Source organism: Poromitra crassiceps (assembly GCF_964638095.1).
Source record: "Poromitra crassiceps genome assembly, chromosome: 1".
NCBI lineage: Eukaryota > Metazoa > Chordata > Actinopteri > Beryciformes > Melamphaidae > Poromitra > Poromitra crassiceps.
The window spans coordinates 122,035,153-122,053,994 of NC_139623.1; the positions used below are offsets into that span (position 1 = coordinate 122,035,153).

Sequence of the window (18,842 nt, forward strand, 5' to 3'; positions counted from 1 at the left end):
CTGCAGCCTGGCTGCATAAACAAGAGGTACAATGCATGTGACGTCACCATCTAGCTTTCAACAACATGGCAGCGCTCTACCAGTCAATGTTGCCAGATACAGCTGATGGTTTCCAGGTCAAAAGCTGTTCACAAACTAGCCCAAAATATTTGAGGAGGAAACCTGTCCAAAACAAGCGAATCCTCCCCTCCACAGTAGCCTACCAGTTATGCTACATAGGCTACATACAGTACACAGTAAACAAACTTTGATATTTTTACAATCGATATTTTTACGCAATCCAATCGAGCCCAATTGCCCGGAAAACCAGCCCATCTGGCAACACTGGTAGCAACAGCACTCTGATGTGTGACCATGTGTGGAGTCGCGCATAGAGTCATATTGCGACTGAGGAGATCATAGGGGGCCCCACCGGCCCCAACAAAACCTGACTCAAAGGCTGCGTTCTGATCAACTAGTTCCCCTTCGAAGTGGACTGCACAGGGTATTCAGCCATGTTAAGTAATAAGGCTGAATACCCTTATACTTCGCAGGGAACTACTAGCCGATCGGAATGCAACCGAAGTGTCTATAGACACTTTTAACTTGACATCAACATTCTAAATTGCCACTAGTATACTTCCTGTTGCAGTGTTTGCTAATACAGTAGCTGACAGGGAATAAGATAGGTTTCAAATTAAGCAATAAGCCTCACAGTGATTTTACAACAACAGCTAAGGGGTGTTTACAGCACGCGGCATTGCGGCATGCCGTAAACACTTACCTGTTGTAAAATCACTGTAAACCATGGCCTCACACAATTCTGTGAAAACCGTAGTCGCAAGAAAAAAGTACAAGTACACACAAAAAAAAGTTTTTCATCTGAGTGAAATGTTCTATGGTCTCTCCTGATTCTAAATATAGCTGAATCGCCTGGTTTTACAAAATAAAACTATTTTATGAGCATTTTAAATGTCTATGGAAAAATTAATGGCGGATAAAATCCTTTGGTTTGTATGCTGAACTGGGAAGAGGACGTGACTTTGGCTCCAACAAGTAAGCCCCTCCCTCACCTGCCGTTGTTGCAGCCCACCCCCCACACTCGGATGTTGATGATTGGCTGACAGTGGAGTGGGGTGTGGTCTAACGGGTCCAATAGAGTTAGCATGTCTTTCTTCAGAACTAGCATCATCTCCCGGCCCTTCAGACAGACAGACAGACAGTCAGACAGACAGACAGAGACAGGTAGGGAGAGAGACAGTTAGGTAGACAGACAGGTAGACAGAGACAGAGAGACAGACAGACCAGCCCGTTCTCATTCCGAACACGTCTAATGTTGAACTTTTTATTTTTTCACATTTCCACCTCGTTTTCTCCCCAATAGCTTGTTCGCCCCTTGACATGACGTCACCTGAAAACAACCTATTACTTGTCCAATCCCCCCTACTGATCTGGAGAGAGTTGTAGACTAGCACATGCTTCCTCCGATACAATAATTGTGCAGTTGCCAGCTGCTTCTTTTCTCCTGACCGAGGACTTTTACCGGCAAGACGTAGCGCGTGGGAGGATCACGCTTTTCCTGACAAATAGTCAACATAAGACGCGTTAGGAATGAGAATGTGTTTGGCAGGCAGACAGACAGAAAGACAGACAGTTTCACCTCCCCCCAAGCTCCCAGCCTGTCTCTCTGCTCGGGGCTGGTGCAGTGAGACAGCTGCTGGATGACGTTACTGACGACCAGGCTGCTGCGGCCAGGAGACAGCTCCTCCTCCTCTACCTGCAGCCATCCCAGAGACCGCACTGCAAACACCTGCAGGGCGAGAAATACCGCCAGAGACAAAGAGAGAGAGGACACGGTAGAGAGAGAGAGAAAGTGAGTGAGTGTGTGAGAGAGAGAGGGGGGAGTGAGTGAGTGAGTGAGTAAGTGAGTGAGTGAGTGAGTGAGTGAGTGAGTGAGTGAGTGAGTGAGTGAGTGGGAGGGAGCAGCATAAATATAAATAACTTAAAAACACGGAGCTAGCCGTGTCACCAGCATACATAAGGGGCCCTATCTTGGTACAGGCCTTAGGCACAAAAACTGGCGTTAAACGCAAAAAAAACGTGCCTTGCGCCTGCCTCGGGAATATAGCAACATGGTTTTAGGCCCCGAAATGTGCTTTACGCCAAAGAGTGGCGCAGTGCCAGAATAGGCCAGAATGGGCGTTTCGGCCTTAAATACCGGCCTAATGATATCTTCCGCCCTGGCGTTAATTTAGCGCTTAGCGCTTTTCAAAACCAGGCCTATTCAGTGCGCCGGTTGCGCGGAGCTCTCCTCTGCCATCTCACTCTCTGTCCCCCCTCTCTCTCTCTCATTCCCTCTCTCTCACGCATCAGACAGCAGACAGGCACAAAGCCACACATGTGAAATCTCCCAGTATGCATTGAGGCAAATCCGTTTGACAAGAAATAGCAACCAAATCAGCTTAAATAGGGTAAGTGGTAGATCGAAATAATGTTTATCTTAACACAACATGCAATTGTGGAACATTTCAATATTGGACAAAATAAAATTGCGAAATCCTATGTGAAACATATATGTAATCCTGGTGGTAGGTTATATATATCCCTTGCAGATATAACGTGATTTAGATGAGAGACAGCCGTAACACGGTTCTACTGTGATGTCCGCTCCGCTGCAATAAGACTTGGCTTCACATGTACTTTTACAATAAAAACACATTTCTGCAATGACTTTACATAATGTAGTCTATATTTATGTGCATCATCCTACCTGTGCAGCAGGGGAGAGAAAACGATATCATTCTGGACAAACTTTCACCAATCTAATCTCATCATGACATAGGGATAGGCTATATTTTTCTAGCCAATGCGTTTAGAACATTCTTTTCACTTTGATCTTGCTATAGTGTCGCGTATTTACATGCTTGCAGTATTTAAACTGCAGTTAGATTGGTTTGAGAAGCATAATAATATGGAATAATAGCCTATATATGGAGAAAGGGAAAGGGAGGGGGGGAGCTCAGAGCGCTTGGCTTGTCTGGTTGTACTGGATTGCTCCGTGGAATTGGAGCTTAAAAGGGAAGCTTGTGATTCGTTTACTGCACTTCTCCAATGACCAGATTGTGCATAATTTTACGCTTAAAAGGCATGGTTATAATGCTTAAGGCCGCCTGTAGCGTCGACACCAAAATATCGAGTGGGCTGGTCCACGCCTATTAATCTGCGCTGCGCCGGGCGCTGGGCGCAGTTTATAGGCCGATGCAACGATAGAGCCCAAGGTGCTTTCAGACCAAACAGTTCTGGAGAACTCCCCCGAAAACTCCATAATGTACCTTCAAGGGCTTTTTTTCTGTTTGCATTAGCACCGCAAATAGGAATGCTGAAGTGACGTAAGCATGCTAACCGCTAGCTTCTACCTTTTCATGTCACATAACGATTTCTCAAAACGCCACCGAGTGACTGAAACACTAGCTAGCTAGCAAGTAGCCTACAAGTCATGCTGATTCCAATGTGAAATCCGTTTCCTGCTTGGTTGCTGATTTTTGTTTTTCCCTGTTAGCAAATCCGATCTAATCACTTGCAAATAACAGTGCAGAGAGTCTGTCTTTAAAGCCCCCCTCCAGTCAGGAGGGGGGCTTTGAATAGGGCTGTGAATCTTCACTGGCCTCACGATTCGATTACGATTCAGGATGCATCTCGATGCATCACTTGTTTCCCAATACATGATTTATTTTTTCTCACTTTCTTTTTTCTCACTGTGTGGCTACTTTTAAAATAAAGTGCATTTGGAATTGCATTGTATTATGATCCATAATTAAAATAAACAAATGCATTTACTTCCATTATCTTTTATTAATACAAATGCTGCCCTCTGTTACAAGAGTTAGCCACCAGGTGGCAGTCAGGGTTCCAAGCATGCAGGAAAGCCACAGTAAAAGGGGAGAGAGTAGAAGAAGTAGCACAAGCTACAGTGACGTTAAGAGCCTGGTGACGCGAGGTTATTAAGAAGAAGCACAAGCTTTACTCACGTTAAGTTGCAATAAAGAACGAGTCAAAACATATCACCTCATCCATCATATAAACATGATGCCAGAAGCAGAACCTTGATGATGCGACAGGACACAAAATAAAAGGCTGGACACCATTGATTCCACCGGAGCTAAGTTCAACACTTGGTAAGCAACAGTGCTAACGATAGCTGCTAGCTGACGAATGGCTTGACACTAGGCTACTCTGTCTGCAGTCTCTCTCTTGTAGCCCTGCATGCAGGGCGGACGTATCTCCGTAACCGTAACTCGTAGAGACTCATGGCGGCGTTGGATTCGGGGTGAAAATATACATAATAGTCCTTTAGAGGCATACTAGGCATGGCGATCTAACCTTCAGTTTCCCTGAAAATATAATCGATTTTTTACATTAAGTGAATCAATGCAGAATCGTCCACGTCCGCATCGCGGTGCATCTTATAATCGATACTTTTTGACACCCCTAATACTCATAGGTCATGATTCTATTTTAGCAACACATTTTTTGAACTTGAGCACAAAAATAAGTTATTTGTCAAAAATATTTGGCGAACAGTAGGGCAAATTAACATGGTCAGGGCAGGACTCAGACACATGTGAAATATCTTTAAAAAAAACAAAAAAAAGCAGTGTGAACAAGGTCTACATTCCATTTAAACTGTGAGCTTGGGATTTCACGGTTGAGTGACATCACACCAAGTTGTCGGCGGCACTCCATTTAAACAGTCAGGAAACCAGCAGGGTTAGCTCTAGGGGGGTCTACCCGCTATGCTGACCACCTAGGTTAGGTTTAGGCGTGAGAGGTTAGGTTTAGGGTTAGGGTCTGGGGGAGGTTAGGTTTAGGCGTGGGGGGTGGGAGAGGTTAGATTTCCATGTTCATGCATGCTGGTCATGGTGATAGACATGTTCATCCCAGTATCATCCCAAGATCTCAGAGAAATTTGGAATGGCTCTGTGTGAGAGTCTTCCAGCATGCATTAACGGGATGTGATACAACAAACAGCCTGTTCAAAATAGGCAAAACAACTGCTTTCATCAAACTTGAGAAGCACATAAATGAGCTTCAGGGTCTGAGAACCTTTGGCTTGTCTGAGTCTTTCAGAGGCTTTGCCAGTTGCAAGACAATATGCTCTTCATCTCTATGGCCTGAAAAAGTAGGCAAAGGGCCAGCTGTGTAGCAGTCTTGATGAGCTTTGTTGCATTCTAGCATCTCCCACAGACATGCCTGTCTCACATCTGCCTCCCACTGAAGATGCTTTTGAACAGCACATTCTACGGGCAATGTACCAAACTGGTATCTGGTGCCAGAGTCACGTCCCGAAACCCCTTCTATGGAATCCAGTCGGGAAAGGTTGGATACTCAAAGATGGCACATCACTGAAGCCTGTCCTGTTCAAAGAAGAGCCTGCACCAAAAGCAATAAGAGATGTCACCCATCTCTACTGCAATGATAAGGACTGCAGTCAAAGTACAAAGTGCCAGTGTCTGTCTGTGAGATTGCACTGCACAGAATATTGCTCCTGCGATTACATGGACTGTCCCAATGCCTCTGATTGATTCACCCCATGAAGAACAATTGAGCCAATAATTGGACAGTTTCCCCCTACACTTGTTGAGTTGATGTTGAAATATTGCAGAAAATAAATAGATAAATTAAACTGATATCAAACAGATTGTCTGGTGATTTCTCAAGACATGGCACACAAAAACTAATGTATCCTACTGAATGAACTTGACTCTACTGGATATCCTGCCTATGTTGTGTCATTGTTGCTGCTGCTTTGGAGTTGACTGTACCTGAGAACCATGGAAATATAATGTAAAAATAAAATTAGTATGTAAAAAGCATGGGATGATAAACGTGTTAGTCCCTGTTAAGATGCAAGCTTTTTTTTGGCATTTTACAGTATTATTAGATTAACAATGAAAGAAGGACTTTCCGCACACTTAAATTTGCACTAAAAATCACATTTTAAATGTTAAATGTGATTTTTAGTGCAAATTTAAGTGTGCGGAAAGTCCTTCTTTCATTGTGGATTCTGTATTTGTTTTTCCAGCACCTTAACCAAGACGTGGCCGGGTTGAGCGGTGGTCCTCCCTCAGTTTACAGTATTATTAGATTAGAAAGTGTTTCCCGGAAAAAAGTGATATTTCCATCTATAATAAGGCCTTATTTAAATATAGAACCATATTTTGACATTCTGGTTGTTTTGGAGGGTAGGGACATTAGCTGTAGACCATGTATGCAAATATTATGTAAATACAACCAGTAGGTAGAAAATGACATGGATCAAGTTGATAATCCCTCTTTCAGGGAAGGCATTTTTGCACTGTTTTTTGCCTAAGTGGTGAATCACTTCTTTGATTTATTGAATGACTTTTTCAGTAAAATTAGAAACCATGACCATCCAATTCATCAAGGGGACATCTCAAATTTATGAAAAAACACAAGACAATTAAATCAATTACTGTCCGACCATCAACAGCACTGCAAAAGAAACATGGAGCCTTCTTTCACAAGGAACAATATAGGAACAATATTATTCTTCGACCATGCCAACAGATTTTCATGCAAATCGAAAATCTTATGTGAAGATCAGTTGATCCATTACTAAGAAATGTTAATATTTTGTGCTGATACATTGCTGCAGTGGTACCGCAGCGCAGTGGCCAAACAAAATGAGGAACAACTGCATGTTTTTTGTTCTGTTCTCCCTCTTCTCTCTCCACTCTCGTCTGCCTTTTTCTTCTCTCTCTCCTCTTCTTCCTCCCTCTGCTCCCCCTCTCTCTGCTCTCCCCCTCCCTCTCTTCTCTTATACAGTATGCTTGTTTTTATTATGCTTTATATAAGATTCTTCATATCTGTTTATTGATTGTGCTGAGCTAGATTTAGCTAAATCTAGCTAAACCTAGATAAAGCTAGATATTAACCTGTCTTAACCTGTTGGCACAGGAAAATAAAATTGTAAAACATACAGAAATACTCATTGTAATAGGTGAGCACATCAATAAAATATGTGTCATATATTTATCTAAGTAGAAATTTAATTTTTGATGGCAGAAGGGTGTTCTGGTCTATCCCCCCCCCCCCCTTCCCTGCTTTCAGTCTAAACAAATTGAAAGCTTAATATTGTTTGGCCTGTGACTTCTTATATTTTTCTGTATGTGGAGAAATGATGTGGCACCTTGGTAATGAGCAATAGACCGTAAATGTACTGTAAATTAAGAAGCACATTATTATTATTATTATTATTATTATTATTATTATTATTATTATTATTATTAGAGACATGGGCCCCTATCGTTGCATCAGCCTATAAACTGCGCTGAGCGCCCAGCGCAGCGCAGATCAGTGGGCGTGGACCAGCCGACTCGATATCTTGGTGTCGGCGCTACACGCAGCCTTAAGCATTACAACCACGCCTTTTAACACGTTAAGTGCCATAGCCGAGATAATTCGTCTTACATAATCCAACGCTTGAGTGCCAGAGCCGAAATAACTCGTCTTACATAAACATTTTTTTTTTTTGACGGTGGGACATCAATCAACAACTTTTACATCTTCGAGATCACTATTGGAGCAAGAGAATGTGTATAATCTATTTTACCGACCCACTAAGTGTTGACAGTGCTCCCCCAGACGAGCGAAATCAAAGAAAAAACTGCCGCGGGGAGCAAGCCATTCAAGGAAATGGCGAGGCGATTTTACAGTAATCCATTCCACACTTGTCTTCTTGCCCGAGAGCGGCCGCGCAGGCAGCCGCACACAGAGAGCGGAGAGCGATTTGCAAAATAGATTATAGGTGAAACACACTTTGAAACACCTCAGAAAGGCCAGAATCAACATCTGCCCATCGCCCACGCATTCCCCGGCCCATCTTGACTCGCACAAGGAGCGTCCGCACGCAGGCAAGCAGGCAGGCAGGCACGCAGACAGGCAGGCAGGCAGCAGCAACGCGCTTCTGACACGCCCGCTGTAGAGCCAGGAGGAAGGAGGAGAAGACACACGGAGGGAGGAGTTTGAATGAGAGGGGTGTTTCCTGTTGTTATGGAGGAAATTACTGTTCAAAACTATTGTTTAGAATGTCTGACGGTCTTACTGATGCCAAAAATGAATGGTTAAAGTGACTGTTCTGTCGAATTTCACAAAAAGCCATTTATCTCTGAATAAATTTCCAGACGCTGAAACCATGCTGTACTCAACGGCTAATATCTACATAACTACTAACTCTGCAAACTAACTCTTTTAGACAGAGAAAGCACACATTCTATTAGTTATTTTTAGATGATTGGTGTTCATGAATTCTTAACAGAAAATAATCCTCGGCTCTTGTAAAATGAGCCAGAATCCTCAAAAAAAAACCTGGCACAACTTACCTACAGGATGAAAAAATGGCTGGCACTCAATGTGTTAAGCGTAAAATTATGCACAGTCTGCTCATTGGGGAAGTGCAGTAAAAAAGGCCAATTTATTGGAGCAGACATCACAGTATAGCACATGACAGTAGAACCGTGTTACGCTGTTCTAAATCACGTTAAATCTACGAGGGATATATATAGGCCCACGATGACATATATGTTTCACATAGGGTTGTGTTTTGATTTCGCGATTTTATTTTGTCCAATATTGAAATGTTCTACAATTGCATGTTGTGGTAACATTACACATTATTTCGATCTATTTCTATCTACCTTTCCATCTATTTAGGCTAATTTGGATGCTATTTATTATCGAAATGTATTAGCCCAATGCATGCTGGGAGATTTCACATGTGTGGCTGTGGCAGGGAAGCCAGGCAGTGAACATTTGTTTGGCCAGAATGATCTCTTTTTCTCTCGCCTTCACTGCACAGGTAGGATGATGCAACAGCCTCTGAATGTCACGGGCTCAAAACTGTCATGTTAGAAAAAACTGTCATGTTGTTATACTATGTACAGTATAACAACTTATTTTTTCTATCAGACTTGTGCCTGTCTGAGCAAGGGAGTGTGAGAGAGAGAGAGAGAGAGGGGGACAAACTGAGATCAGCAGAGCAGAAGCTGTTCCTGGAATATCCGCGGCGCACTGAATAAGCCTGGTTTTCAAAAGCGCAAAGCACTAAATTAACGCCAGGAGCGAAGATATCATTAGGCCGGTATTTAAGGCCGAAATGCCCATTCTGGCCTATTCTGCCACTGCGCCACGCCTATTTCGCGTAAAGCAGGCGCAAGGCACGTGTTTTTGCGTTTAAGGCCAGTTTTTGCGCCTAAGGCCTGTGTGAGAATAGGCCCGAGATCTTGAGACAACTTGGTAATACTGATTTTTATACTCCCCTAATGGGTGACCCCACACTTAAATTTTTTCAGAATGTTGAGCAATTTCTTAGTACAGCCCTTTCTAATTCTCTTATCAGCCAGAATGAATTCAAATTCATGTTACAGAAGCACCCTGTGCGACCTGTGTTTTATACTTTGCCTAAAATCCATAAGAGCTGTGTTGAGCCAGTGCCTGGTAGGCCTATTGTGGCTGGCACACAGTCTCTTACTGAGCCTATTTCTCAATATCTTGACAGACACATTAAAGTGTTGGTATCTGATCTTCCTTCTTATTTAAAAGACACCACTGACTTTTTGAATAAGTTAGGTGCTGTACAGCTCACTGATGAGAATGTATTTTTATGTACCATGGATGTCAACAGTCTCTACACTAATGTTCCTCATGTGGAGGGCTTGCAAGCTCTAACACATTTTTTGAATAGAAGACCGACGCTTCAGCCCCCCACTGACTTTTTGGTTGATGTGTCGAGCTTGATCCTTAATAGCAATTCTTTTAAATTTGAGAATGCTTACTACCTTCAATGTCAGGGGGTTTCTATGGGTAGTCCATGCTCCCCTAATTATGCAAACCTCTTTATGGGAAAGTTTGAAGAAGACTTTGTTTATAATAACAACCCCTTCTCCATTTTTTTGAAGTGTTGGTTCAGATATATTGATGATATATTTTTTCTGTTCTCTGGGACACACTCTCAACTACAGGAGTTCAATATATATATTAATTCCAGATTACCATCTATTAAATTCTCACTAGAATACAGTGAAGACACTGGCTCCTTTCTTGATGTTTCTGTAAACAAATCTGAACAACTACTGACAAAGGTGTATAGAAAACAGACAGACAGGAATAGTTTTTTGGACTACTCTAGTTATCATCCCCCCAGCCTCAAAAGAGGTTTGCCATACAGTCAACTTTTGAGGATCAGGAGGATTTGCAGCTCTGACCACATGTTTGAAGAGCAGGCTGCTGAACTATGTACAAGGTTTAGAACAAAAGGTTTTAACAACACAATCCTTGAGAATAGCCTACAGAGAGTTAGGGGGTTGAAGCGTGAGGACCTGTTGGTCCCGAAGTCCGCCCCTGCCCGAGGGTCTAGAATAGTGTGTGCCGCTACTTTTTCACCTGCTTCTCAGGAAATAATTTTTTTTATTTTAAGTAGGGTTGGGTACCGTTCACATTTGAATCGATACCAGTACGGTACCGGTACCTGGAATTCGGTACGGTACCAAAAACGGTACCTTTTTCAATACTTTTTTGAGTAAAAAAAAAATATATATATATATATATATATATTTTTTTTTTGCAACAACAAAAATGTACAGTTGTAAAACAAATAAGTCCAAACTTCTCAATTTCAACATTGTTCTTTATTTTGATTTTTTTTATTTAGCAGCAGCACCCAACAAAATAAAACCCCTCCCTCCCTCCCTCTTCCCTCCCAAACCAAGAGTTTACTTGTCGCAGCAAGGTAGTGACCGTGAGGTAATGGTCTTGTGCCACACTGCTCCATCCATCAGCGGTCACTGCAATATGGTCAACTGCCCTGAGTTCCTCCTTCACATTCTTCTTCTCAACACGATACCAAGCTGGGATAAGTGTGTTTGTGAGAAGGTCCCTGGAGGGATCGGGGAGTATTTTGGGTTCAGGGTCCCTGTCATCTCCCTATATATAGACAATAAAAATAACTATTGTTAGTAACTTAGCTTACTCTATGAATATCACACACACACACACATTATCACCCATTTATACATAAATAAAAAATTTACCTGAACCATGGAGACTCCACCGTTGCGAAGGGCAACATGCCTTTTACAATGAAGGCAGTCACTGCCCTGTGGCACTCATTTACTTTCTGCCGGGGTAAAGCTGCTTTCTTCGCCAGGGTGAAGGGTGTCTCCTGTGCGACTCTCACACGGTGGCCTAGCAAAGAAAGCAAGAGTGTAACGTTGAATAACACGTCTCACGGTGACACGAACTGAGGATAATAATAACGTTAGCAACACTAGTTACGCTACTAAACATGCTAAGCTATAAGCTACAACTATCCAGCTAACGTTAGCTAATTAAATGACGTTACCTGATGTTGAAGAAGTCGACGCCTCACTTGCGACACTTGAAGTTTCGTCGTCGTCGTTGTCCGTTTCAGCTAACGAAGCAGAGGAGCTGCTTCAGAGTAGGTGCTTTGCTGCTGGTGGATGCAGCGTCCACCCTCAGGCTATCGAACACTTTACAGTCTTCCGCATTTAAAAAGATTTTATGCTTGACCAAGTGTTTCCTCAAGTTAGAGGTGTTCCCCTGGCCAGCTTTGCACTTTGCATCGCAAATGTTACAGCGAGCGTTGTCTGAGTCTATCTTTGTGAAGTGTAGCCAGTGCCACACTTTGGACCGCAAGCGAGAGGCCATCTTCTTCTCTTCTGCTTGTTTTGGCAGTGACGTGCTGACGTAACCCACCCTCGTGTGTGTTGCCTTCAAGTTTGCGTCGGAATTTCTATCTCACTCGCTGTCTTTGTATCACTGAGATGCGTTCAAGTACCGACATTTTTAAATTATAATAGAAAAAAAAAAGGTACCGAAATGAGGTACCGTTTCATGTCATGTGAACTGATACTCGGTAGTACCGCCCACTTTCGGTCGGTGCCTGTAAAAGTACCGAGTTCGGTACCCATCCCTAATTTTAAGTCACTGGAACATTTTGCAAAGTGACCCCCAAGTGGGCCATTTATTTGGTGAGCCTCCCTTGTTTGCTCAAAAACTGGCTAGAAATGTCCGAGATATGGTCGTCAGAGCTGACTGTTACACACGCCCCCCTGGCCCCTCCCATTTTTTGTCTGATGTACAGAATGGTAATTTTCCTTGTTTTAACTGTATTCAGTGTAATGCTATGATCAGAGGAGAGACATTCTTCCATCCTCACTCTGGAAGAAAGTACTCGATTAAGAGTAGGATTTCGTGTAAAACTAAATTTGTTGTGTATCTATTGAAGTGTCCATGTGGGCTAGTATACATTGGAAAAACTATCAGAGAGTTGAAAACTCGCATTTCAGAACACAAGAGTAGCATTAGAAACAGAGATGTAAAGTCCTCTGTCGCCAGGCATTTTAATGAGTTTGGTCACAACGTGTGTTCCCTCAGGTTCCAGGGTATAGAACATGTCAGTCCACTAAAGAGGGGGGGTGACAGAGACAAGGCCTTGTTACAAAGAGAGGCGTTTTGGATACATACCTTACAGACAGAACACCCCAAGGGCTTGAATGAAGAACCTTTGCTAGGTTGTTTCCTTTAGGGAGTGCATTGGGTGGATGTGTTGTGGGTTTACACATGATGCTCTTGCACTGTAATGCAGTGTGGGAGCGTCATGTGTGGACCTGCAGTATCTCTATCCAATGCATTCACTTGTATGCACTTTATTATGTATTTTTATAATTCTATTTTAATATTTTCTTACTGATTTTTGTTATTCAAAGATGTTGACTTTCTATCTGTGCTTATATAACACAAGTGTGGCCATCCAGCCTCATTCTTTTCATAGGCAAAACATTGATGCATTCCTGCTGTGTAATATATACAGACATATCTATACAAGTGTACTGTTTAAATTGTACCTTATCTGTTTGTCGATATTCTCTGATGCTTTTGATATTGTATTTTTTGATATTTTATGGTATGAGATATTTCCAGTATTTGATAATGTAATTGATTGTACTTCCGGTTTGACACTATTTATATGTCATGTCCGTCTACTGTCAGCACAATGCTGAGGAAGGCTTGCGCCGAAACGTCCATTGTCTGAGACTGCTGCTTGAAGGTATTAAAAAAACCAAAAGGATTTATTTTGAGTGCTGGCTTTTTTGTCCTTCTGTTTATTGTTTGCGCCTTGCACCGTAGCTTTTGAAACTTTTTTGAGAGTGCTCACCAGTCGTGACTTTCAGTCACTGACTCTTTGGACATTTCTAAAGCGTGTGACAGGAGGAGAAGGTTGACGTATAACTGATAAATTATAGTTTATTTTTTTGTTTGTTTTTATTTTCGTATTCTATGTGCAGGTATGTATGAATGTATATGTATGTATATGTATAGGCATATTATGTCTGCATGTATATATACTCTCACTCTCCGGAATGTTATGTTTTGTTAAATATTGAATGTTGATATGTCTGATAATCCCATGTGGGATGGGTCATGTAATTGTCCTGACACGAAAATAAAATATTCATTCATTCATTCCTTCATTCATTCATTCATACGTGCTACAGCTTTGCAACTTTCACCGAAATGTGGGCCCAAATGAGGAGAAACTTTTGTACAAAGCAAACCTATGGCCAATTATGAAGTCTAAAGACCGCAAAAGTGCAAAAACTGTAAAACTAATGAAACCCTACTCCTCCCACATTTTTTCTTCAAACGACACCAAACTTCACCATCTGCATCGTTAGACTGTCCTACACAAAACTCTCAAACAGATTTCCGATTGGTCAAAAATTGACCCCACGATGCACTGCCTAAAGAGCATCTTAATTACCCTAATTACCTAGGGCAATTAGGTTGTATTTGTGATGTCATCAGTCACTCGAGCAATTGTGATGCCATCAGTGATGTCACTCAAGCAATTGTGATGTCATAAATCCTTCCTGGCTCACCCTATATAAGTGGAAGCATCCAGACCCATAAAACACCGCCAGCAAACATCCAGACTGCAATGGGTCATGCCCGGCCACGACCCATTGCTGCGCAGCAGCTATAATTATAATTATAATTATAATTATTATTATTATTATTATTGTTGTTGTTGTTACCTTTGAGTCAGGGTCATGGTTCCTCAGATATTCTTCATGCCAGGAAGACCTGAGGAGAGAAAACACATTGGGCCCTATCTTCCAAAAAGCGCTAATTTAGCGTTTGCGCTCGTTTAACACCGTGCGCAATGCAAATCGGGGACGGGCACAAGTGCATGCCTGTTATAATTGTATTGGGCATAGGTGTGCCACATGCCAAAGCAGGCATTTCAGCGCTAAAATGTGGGGATAGATGGCATTATCCTATCGTCAGCAGCACGCAATTACTTTGCGCTAAGAGCTTTGAAAAGGACCTCTTACGTGCTAAATACCTCGCTGCGCTGGGAGCGCACCGTAATCTCCGTGCAGCGCAGCGCAGTGCAAATAAAATTCCTTTTGGATATGTCTTTACGCACAGCCTTGCCACACCAGGACATCAAATTATGCTGCTAAAATTGGGTATTAGCAGATAATTCAGTGAGGCAATCAACTATAACTCACTGAGAAACTTTTATCACATGCAAAGAGGGAAATTAATTGAGAAAATGTGTTGGACAATGGACATAGGCTATTTACCTTCATAACCCGGAGGGTCGTTGGCACCACAGACGATCTGTCAATAAGCTCTCTCCATCTCTCTCTGTCCTCGCACGAGTGAGTACACTCTATTACGCATGGAGAGAATTACAGCATATTGCATGCCTCGCGCAAACAGCCATTGGAGACGGGAATCTGATTGGTTTTGATTGACATAATGCCCAGCATTGCCTGGCCACACCCGTGAATAATTCTGGTAGTTAAGACCGCCAAAATCTTGTTTGCGCAGGCATTTTTGGGCGCAGATGATTTTGGCACGGCTCTAATTTGCGCCTGCGACACGTGCCATGAACGTTTCCGCATCCCCGCCGAGAATTGCATCCCCAACATATTTCGGGGCTGTTTTAACTTAGAAATCAGGGAGGTCACGTCTCCCAGACAATTATATCACTTTTAAACAGTTACATTTCTGTATAAATCATTACAATTATGCTCCCGTGAGGTGGGGATGTTTTTTTTTGCTGCTGGGCGGGGGTGCAAAACTTGGCATACCACCTGGACAAATGCGCAAGGCGGACTGTTATCTTGCCTGCGTTAAGGCAAACAGGTGCGCAAGCGCTAATAGGGGATATAGCCTTTACAAAGATAGGGCCCATTTACTTCAACAGTGTGTGTGTGTGTGTGTGTGTGTGTGTGTGTGTGTGTGTGCGTGTGTGTGTGTGTGTGTGTGTGTGTGTGTGTGTGTGTGTGTGACCTGTTTTGAGGGACTGCTAGTTCGTTTGCCTGTGGGTTGGAGGTCTGTCCAGCATCCTCCTGTAAAAACATCACAGAAGAAGAAGTAAAGTCTGAAGAAACCTGGACTAACCCAACTGGTTTGGCGTGTCTGGTCTAAAGCCCCAGACACACCAAGCTGACAGTTGTCTGGGCCTCTGTCTCTCCAGTGTTTGCGATGTCTCCCACTGTTGGCTCTAGTCTGCTTTGACGGCAGTTTTTCCTGATGTTGAATCGGCATCGGGTCATTGGTGAGAGAAATCACTCTGATTGGCTGGTCAGCTGGTAGAGAAATCACTCTGATGGGCTGGTCAGGGTTAGCGAAACAGAGCAGGAGAAGAGAGAAGGCACAGACTAAAGGCTCTGATCATTTTCCAACTTCATCTCATCTGATAATTCCAGAACATGGATATTTTCACAGCAACCTTGGGAAAATGTTAGGGTTGTGCTACAACCCGGGTTTTACGAGTGAGAACGAGAGCTCTCACTCTAGTGCCATATCCGCTGCGTACGCAGCCACTGGAAGAATGTTATTTTTGCTCCAAAAATGATCTTTATATATAAAACCGACCACCCACCAACAGGTGGCATGGTGCCCCCTGGGGCTGAGGCGCCACCCACATCCTCACCCACGTGACTACGTCACGCCCGCTGAGAACGACGCAACCAACGACGCATCGACGCAGCAAGGCTGGGTAGTGAGAGCTCTCGTTCTCACTCTCGTAGCACAACCCTAACGTTTTACTTCGTTTCGAACTCAAGCTCTCACTCTAGTGCCAAATTCAACCGCCTTTGCTGCCGGGAGCACTCCTCAGAGCGATCCGAGAGGCATCGGTGAACCACGGCCACATGGCGAAACGCCCATGTTCGTTCGTGAATGCAAGCCGACATGTCACATGACCTGCTTGGGCTGCACACCACGGAAGTAAAACCGGGAAGAAACACTCTTTCAAAATGATTCATGCACCAATGAGCAGCTTACGTTCAAATTACCTATACCTAAAATGACAGAAAGCATCATTGGGGAAAATGCATCTGACATATACAGCTGAGTCCAAACGCAACCCACTAACTGCTAATGTTAAAGGCCCATTCCGTCGGTTCTGGCGAGAAATAAATGTGCACAAAGTGTTTTTTATTGGCAATGAGTGAATGCGCCTTGACGTAACTTAAAAATGGCGACCAGGGGCGTTTCTCTCCGACCAGCCGTTCAGAAGATACATGGAAATACCTCAGTTTCGAAGGGGATAGCATTTCCCGCCACAGCTAGAGGATGTGACGTCTGCGCGCGTTCATGAGCTTCGCCTCTTGTCCTAGACGGCAGGAAATGGCTAAAGTAGCTTTCAACGTTACGTTCGTCGCTAGCTGCTAGCAAAAGGAAACAACAACACAGACTCCAGAAAAATTCCACACTAAATAAATAAATACGGTAAATATTTATCTAATGAAGCCCGTCTGGCCAGACAGCAGCAATGTGACCGACATCGGGGGGAAACTAGAGTCAGGACTGTGTTTTCGGTTCATGAAGGGAACTTGCTGCTTGTAGCTACTGTAATGTGGTTTTGACCAGATAAGGTTAGCTGCTTGCTAATGGATTTTCAAGATTCAAGATTTTTACTGTCACTCCGTAGTACAAGTATCTGACCACCTGGTCAGAAACTCTGCTAACATTACCGTCTTGTGTGAAGTAATGCAACCCTAACGTTACTACCGTTATGCTTATGGTCATGGAACATTATTGTTTGACTGTAGTTAGCTGCGGTGAGTGCCTATTAGAACCATAACGTTAGCTTGATGCTATACGCGGCTAACTAATAGATTTAGCTATATTTATAGAAATTACCACCAGCCCCACTAATAACGTTACTGTCTTGTGTTGATAATGAATCTAGCAGTCGGAAATATGCCTAACGTTAGCCTACTGTCTGTTATGCTGTACATTGTTTGACTGTTCAGTTTGGTCAACTCCAGGCATTACACGGTACCGTACATACAGGGGGAGCAGGCTATTTCCTGGCTTGTGCTAACATGAGTATCGACTTCCCCGCATCCAACGCAAGCCAAAACACGACCAAACATGCCACAATAACGTCCCCTAATTCATCCAGAATCCTTCCTGGGCATCTCGAGGCTGATCTGACCAATAAATTGTCCAGGTTGCCGTTTTCAAGTGACTTTTATGAGTTAACGTTACAAAGCAACCAACACAGTCTGCTGTTGCCAGGCAACTGCTTGTGCGCGTGCGAGTATGGTGCCCGCGCGTCAGCTCGTTCACACGCTGCCTGCAGTTACACTAACGGCCACCGGCATCAGTAATAGTGAGTATTGACGGATTGGGCCTTTAAGCTAACTAGGGATAACATTAATGCTTATTGTGTTGGCAGCCCTTTAAGCATAAGAGTCTACTTTTTTTAAAGGGTTACCTTTGCCACGGAGTTGGCTGGGTCAAAGGCCCCAGCTGGAGGTTATGTTTTCACCCATTTATCTGTCTGCAGAATATCTCAAAAAGCTATTAACTCATTCATGGCCAGTTTAGGACTGCCAATATTTAGCACAGGCCAAAGATTTTCATAATTGTTGGTCATCTTTCAAGACCCACAGTAAATTATCTATTAGCACCAAAGTGATTTGCAATAGCTCAAAATGAAGATGTACGTCTCTGGGTTCACCAGGAAAAAAAAAGTGAGCTTTTAGCATGTTCTGTACTCTACTTATAGCCCTTTATATACACCCTGTTTTCACCAAAAAGGTCTCTCTGACAAGATAAATTGCAGATATTGGCATTTTTCTAAATCACACAATCTCAGCCAGAACTCGCTCTCAATTCTTTTATTTTGAACTGTATTGACATCAGACATGTAAATATTATTCGTTATGACACAAATGAAAAAAAAAAAAAATATATATATATATATATATATATATATACATGATGTGCTTTTTTTACATTCAACAATACAGTTTACTCAGTGTGAGTGAGTGTGATCATAGAATAGAATGCAGAGATCAGTGTAGTCTCTCTCACACACACACACACACACACACACACACACACACACACACACACACACTCCTTACCGCGAGATCATCCGGGTCCTGTCGCATTGGAGTCAGTCCAGTCTTCCTCGCCAGGAAAGTGGCCGTGCTGCTCTGCTGCTTGACTCTGTGTGAAAGCCATTTCTGTGGCGAGGCTGCAGCTGTTCTCCTCCTCCTGACACAGTTGTGACTCCGTCTCGTCTCTTTCGGGCTGGTACATAGGAACGGGGTCCAGGGACCAGGATCGATCATGTTGGTCACGGGTTTGACTGCGGTTTCGATGTCCGCTGCCCTGCAGCAAGCCGATCAGCTCTGCAGCGCGCCGAGGGGCATTTCAATGGCGTTTCTCCTCTGCAACAAGGAAGCGCGTTTCTCTGTTTTTCCTCCTTTCCTCCTTCTTCCTCA

General features: G+C 43.2%; 1 protein-coding gene across 1 annotated transcript in view; it reads right to left on the reverse strand.

Annotated features, from left to right (window-relative positions):
* The window catches only part of LOC310772905 (amyloid-beta A4 precursor protein-binding family B member 3-like), a gene marked incomplete at its 3' end in the record, with an annotated part of 78,567 nt that overhangs the window by 31,551 nt on the left and 28,174 nt on the right, over positions 1 to 18,842 (reverse strand). The window contains 3 exon segments of the mRNA XM_083632851.1: positions 1,053 to 1,180; positions 1,640 to 1,789; positions 14,115 to 14,188. Of these exon segments, the coding sequence (XP_083488977.1) occupies positions 1,053 to 1,180; positions 1,640 to 1,789; positions 14,115 to 14,188 (352 nt within the window).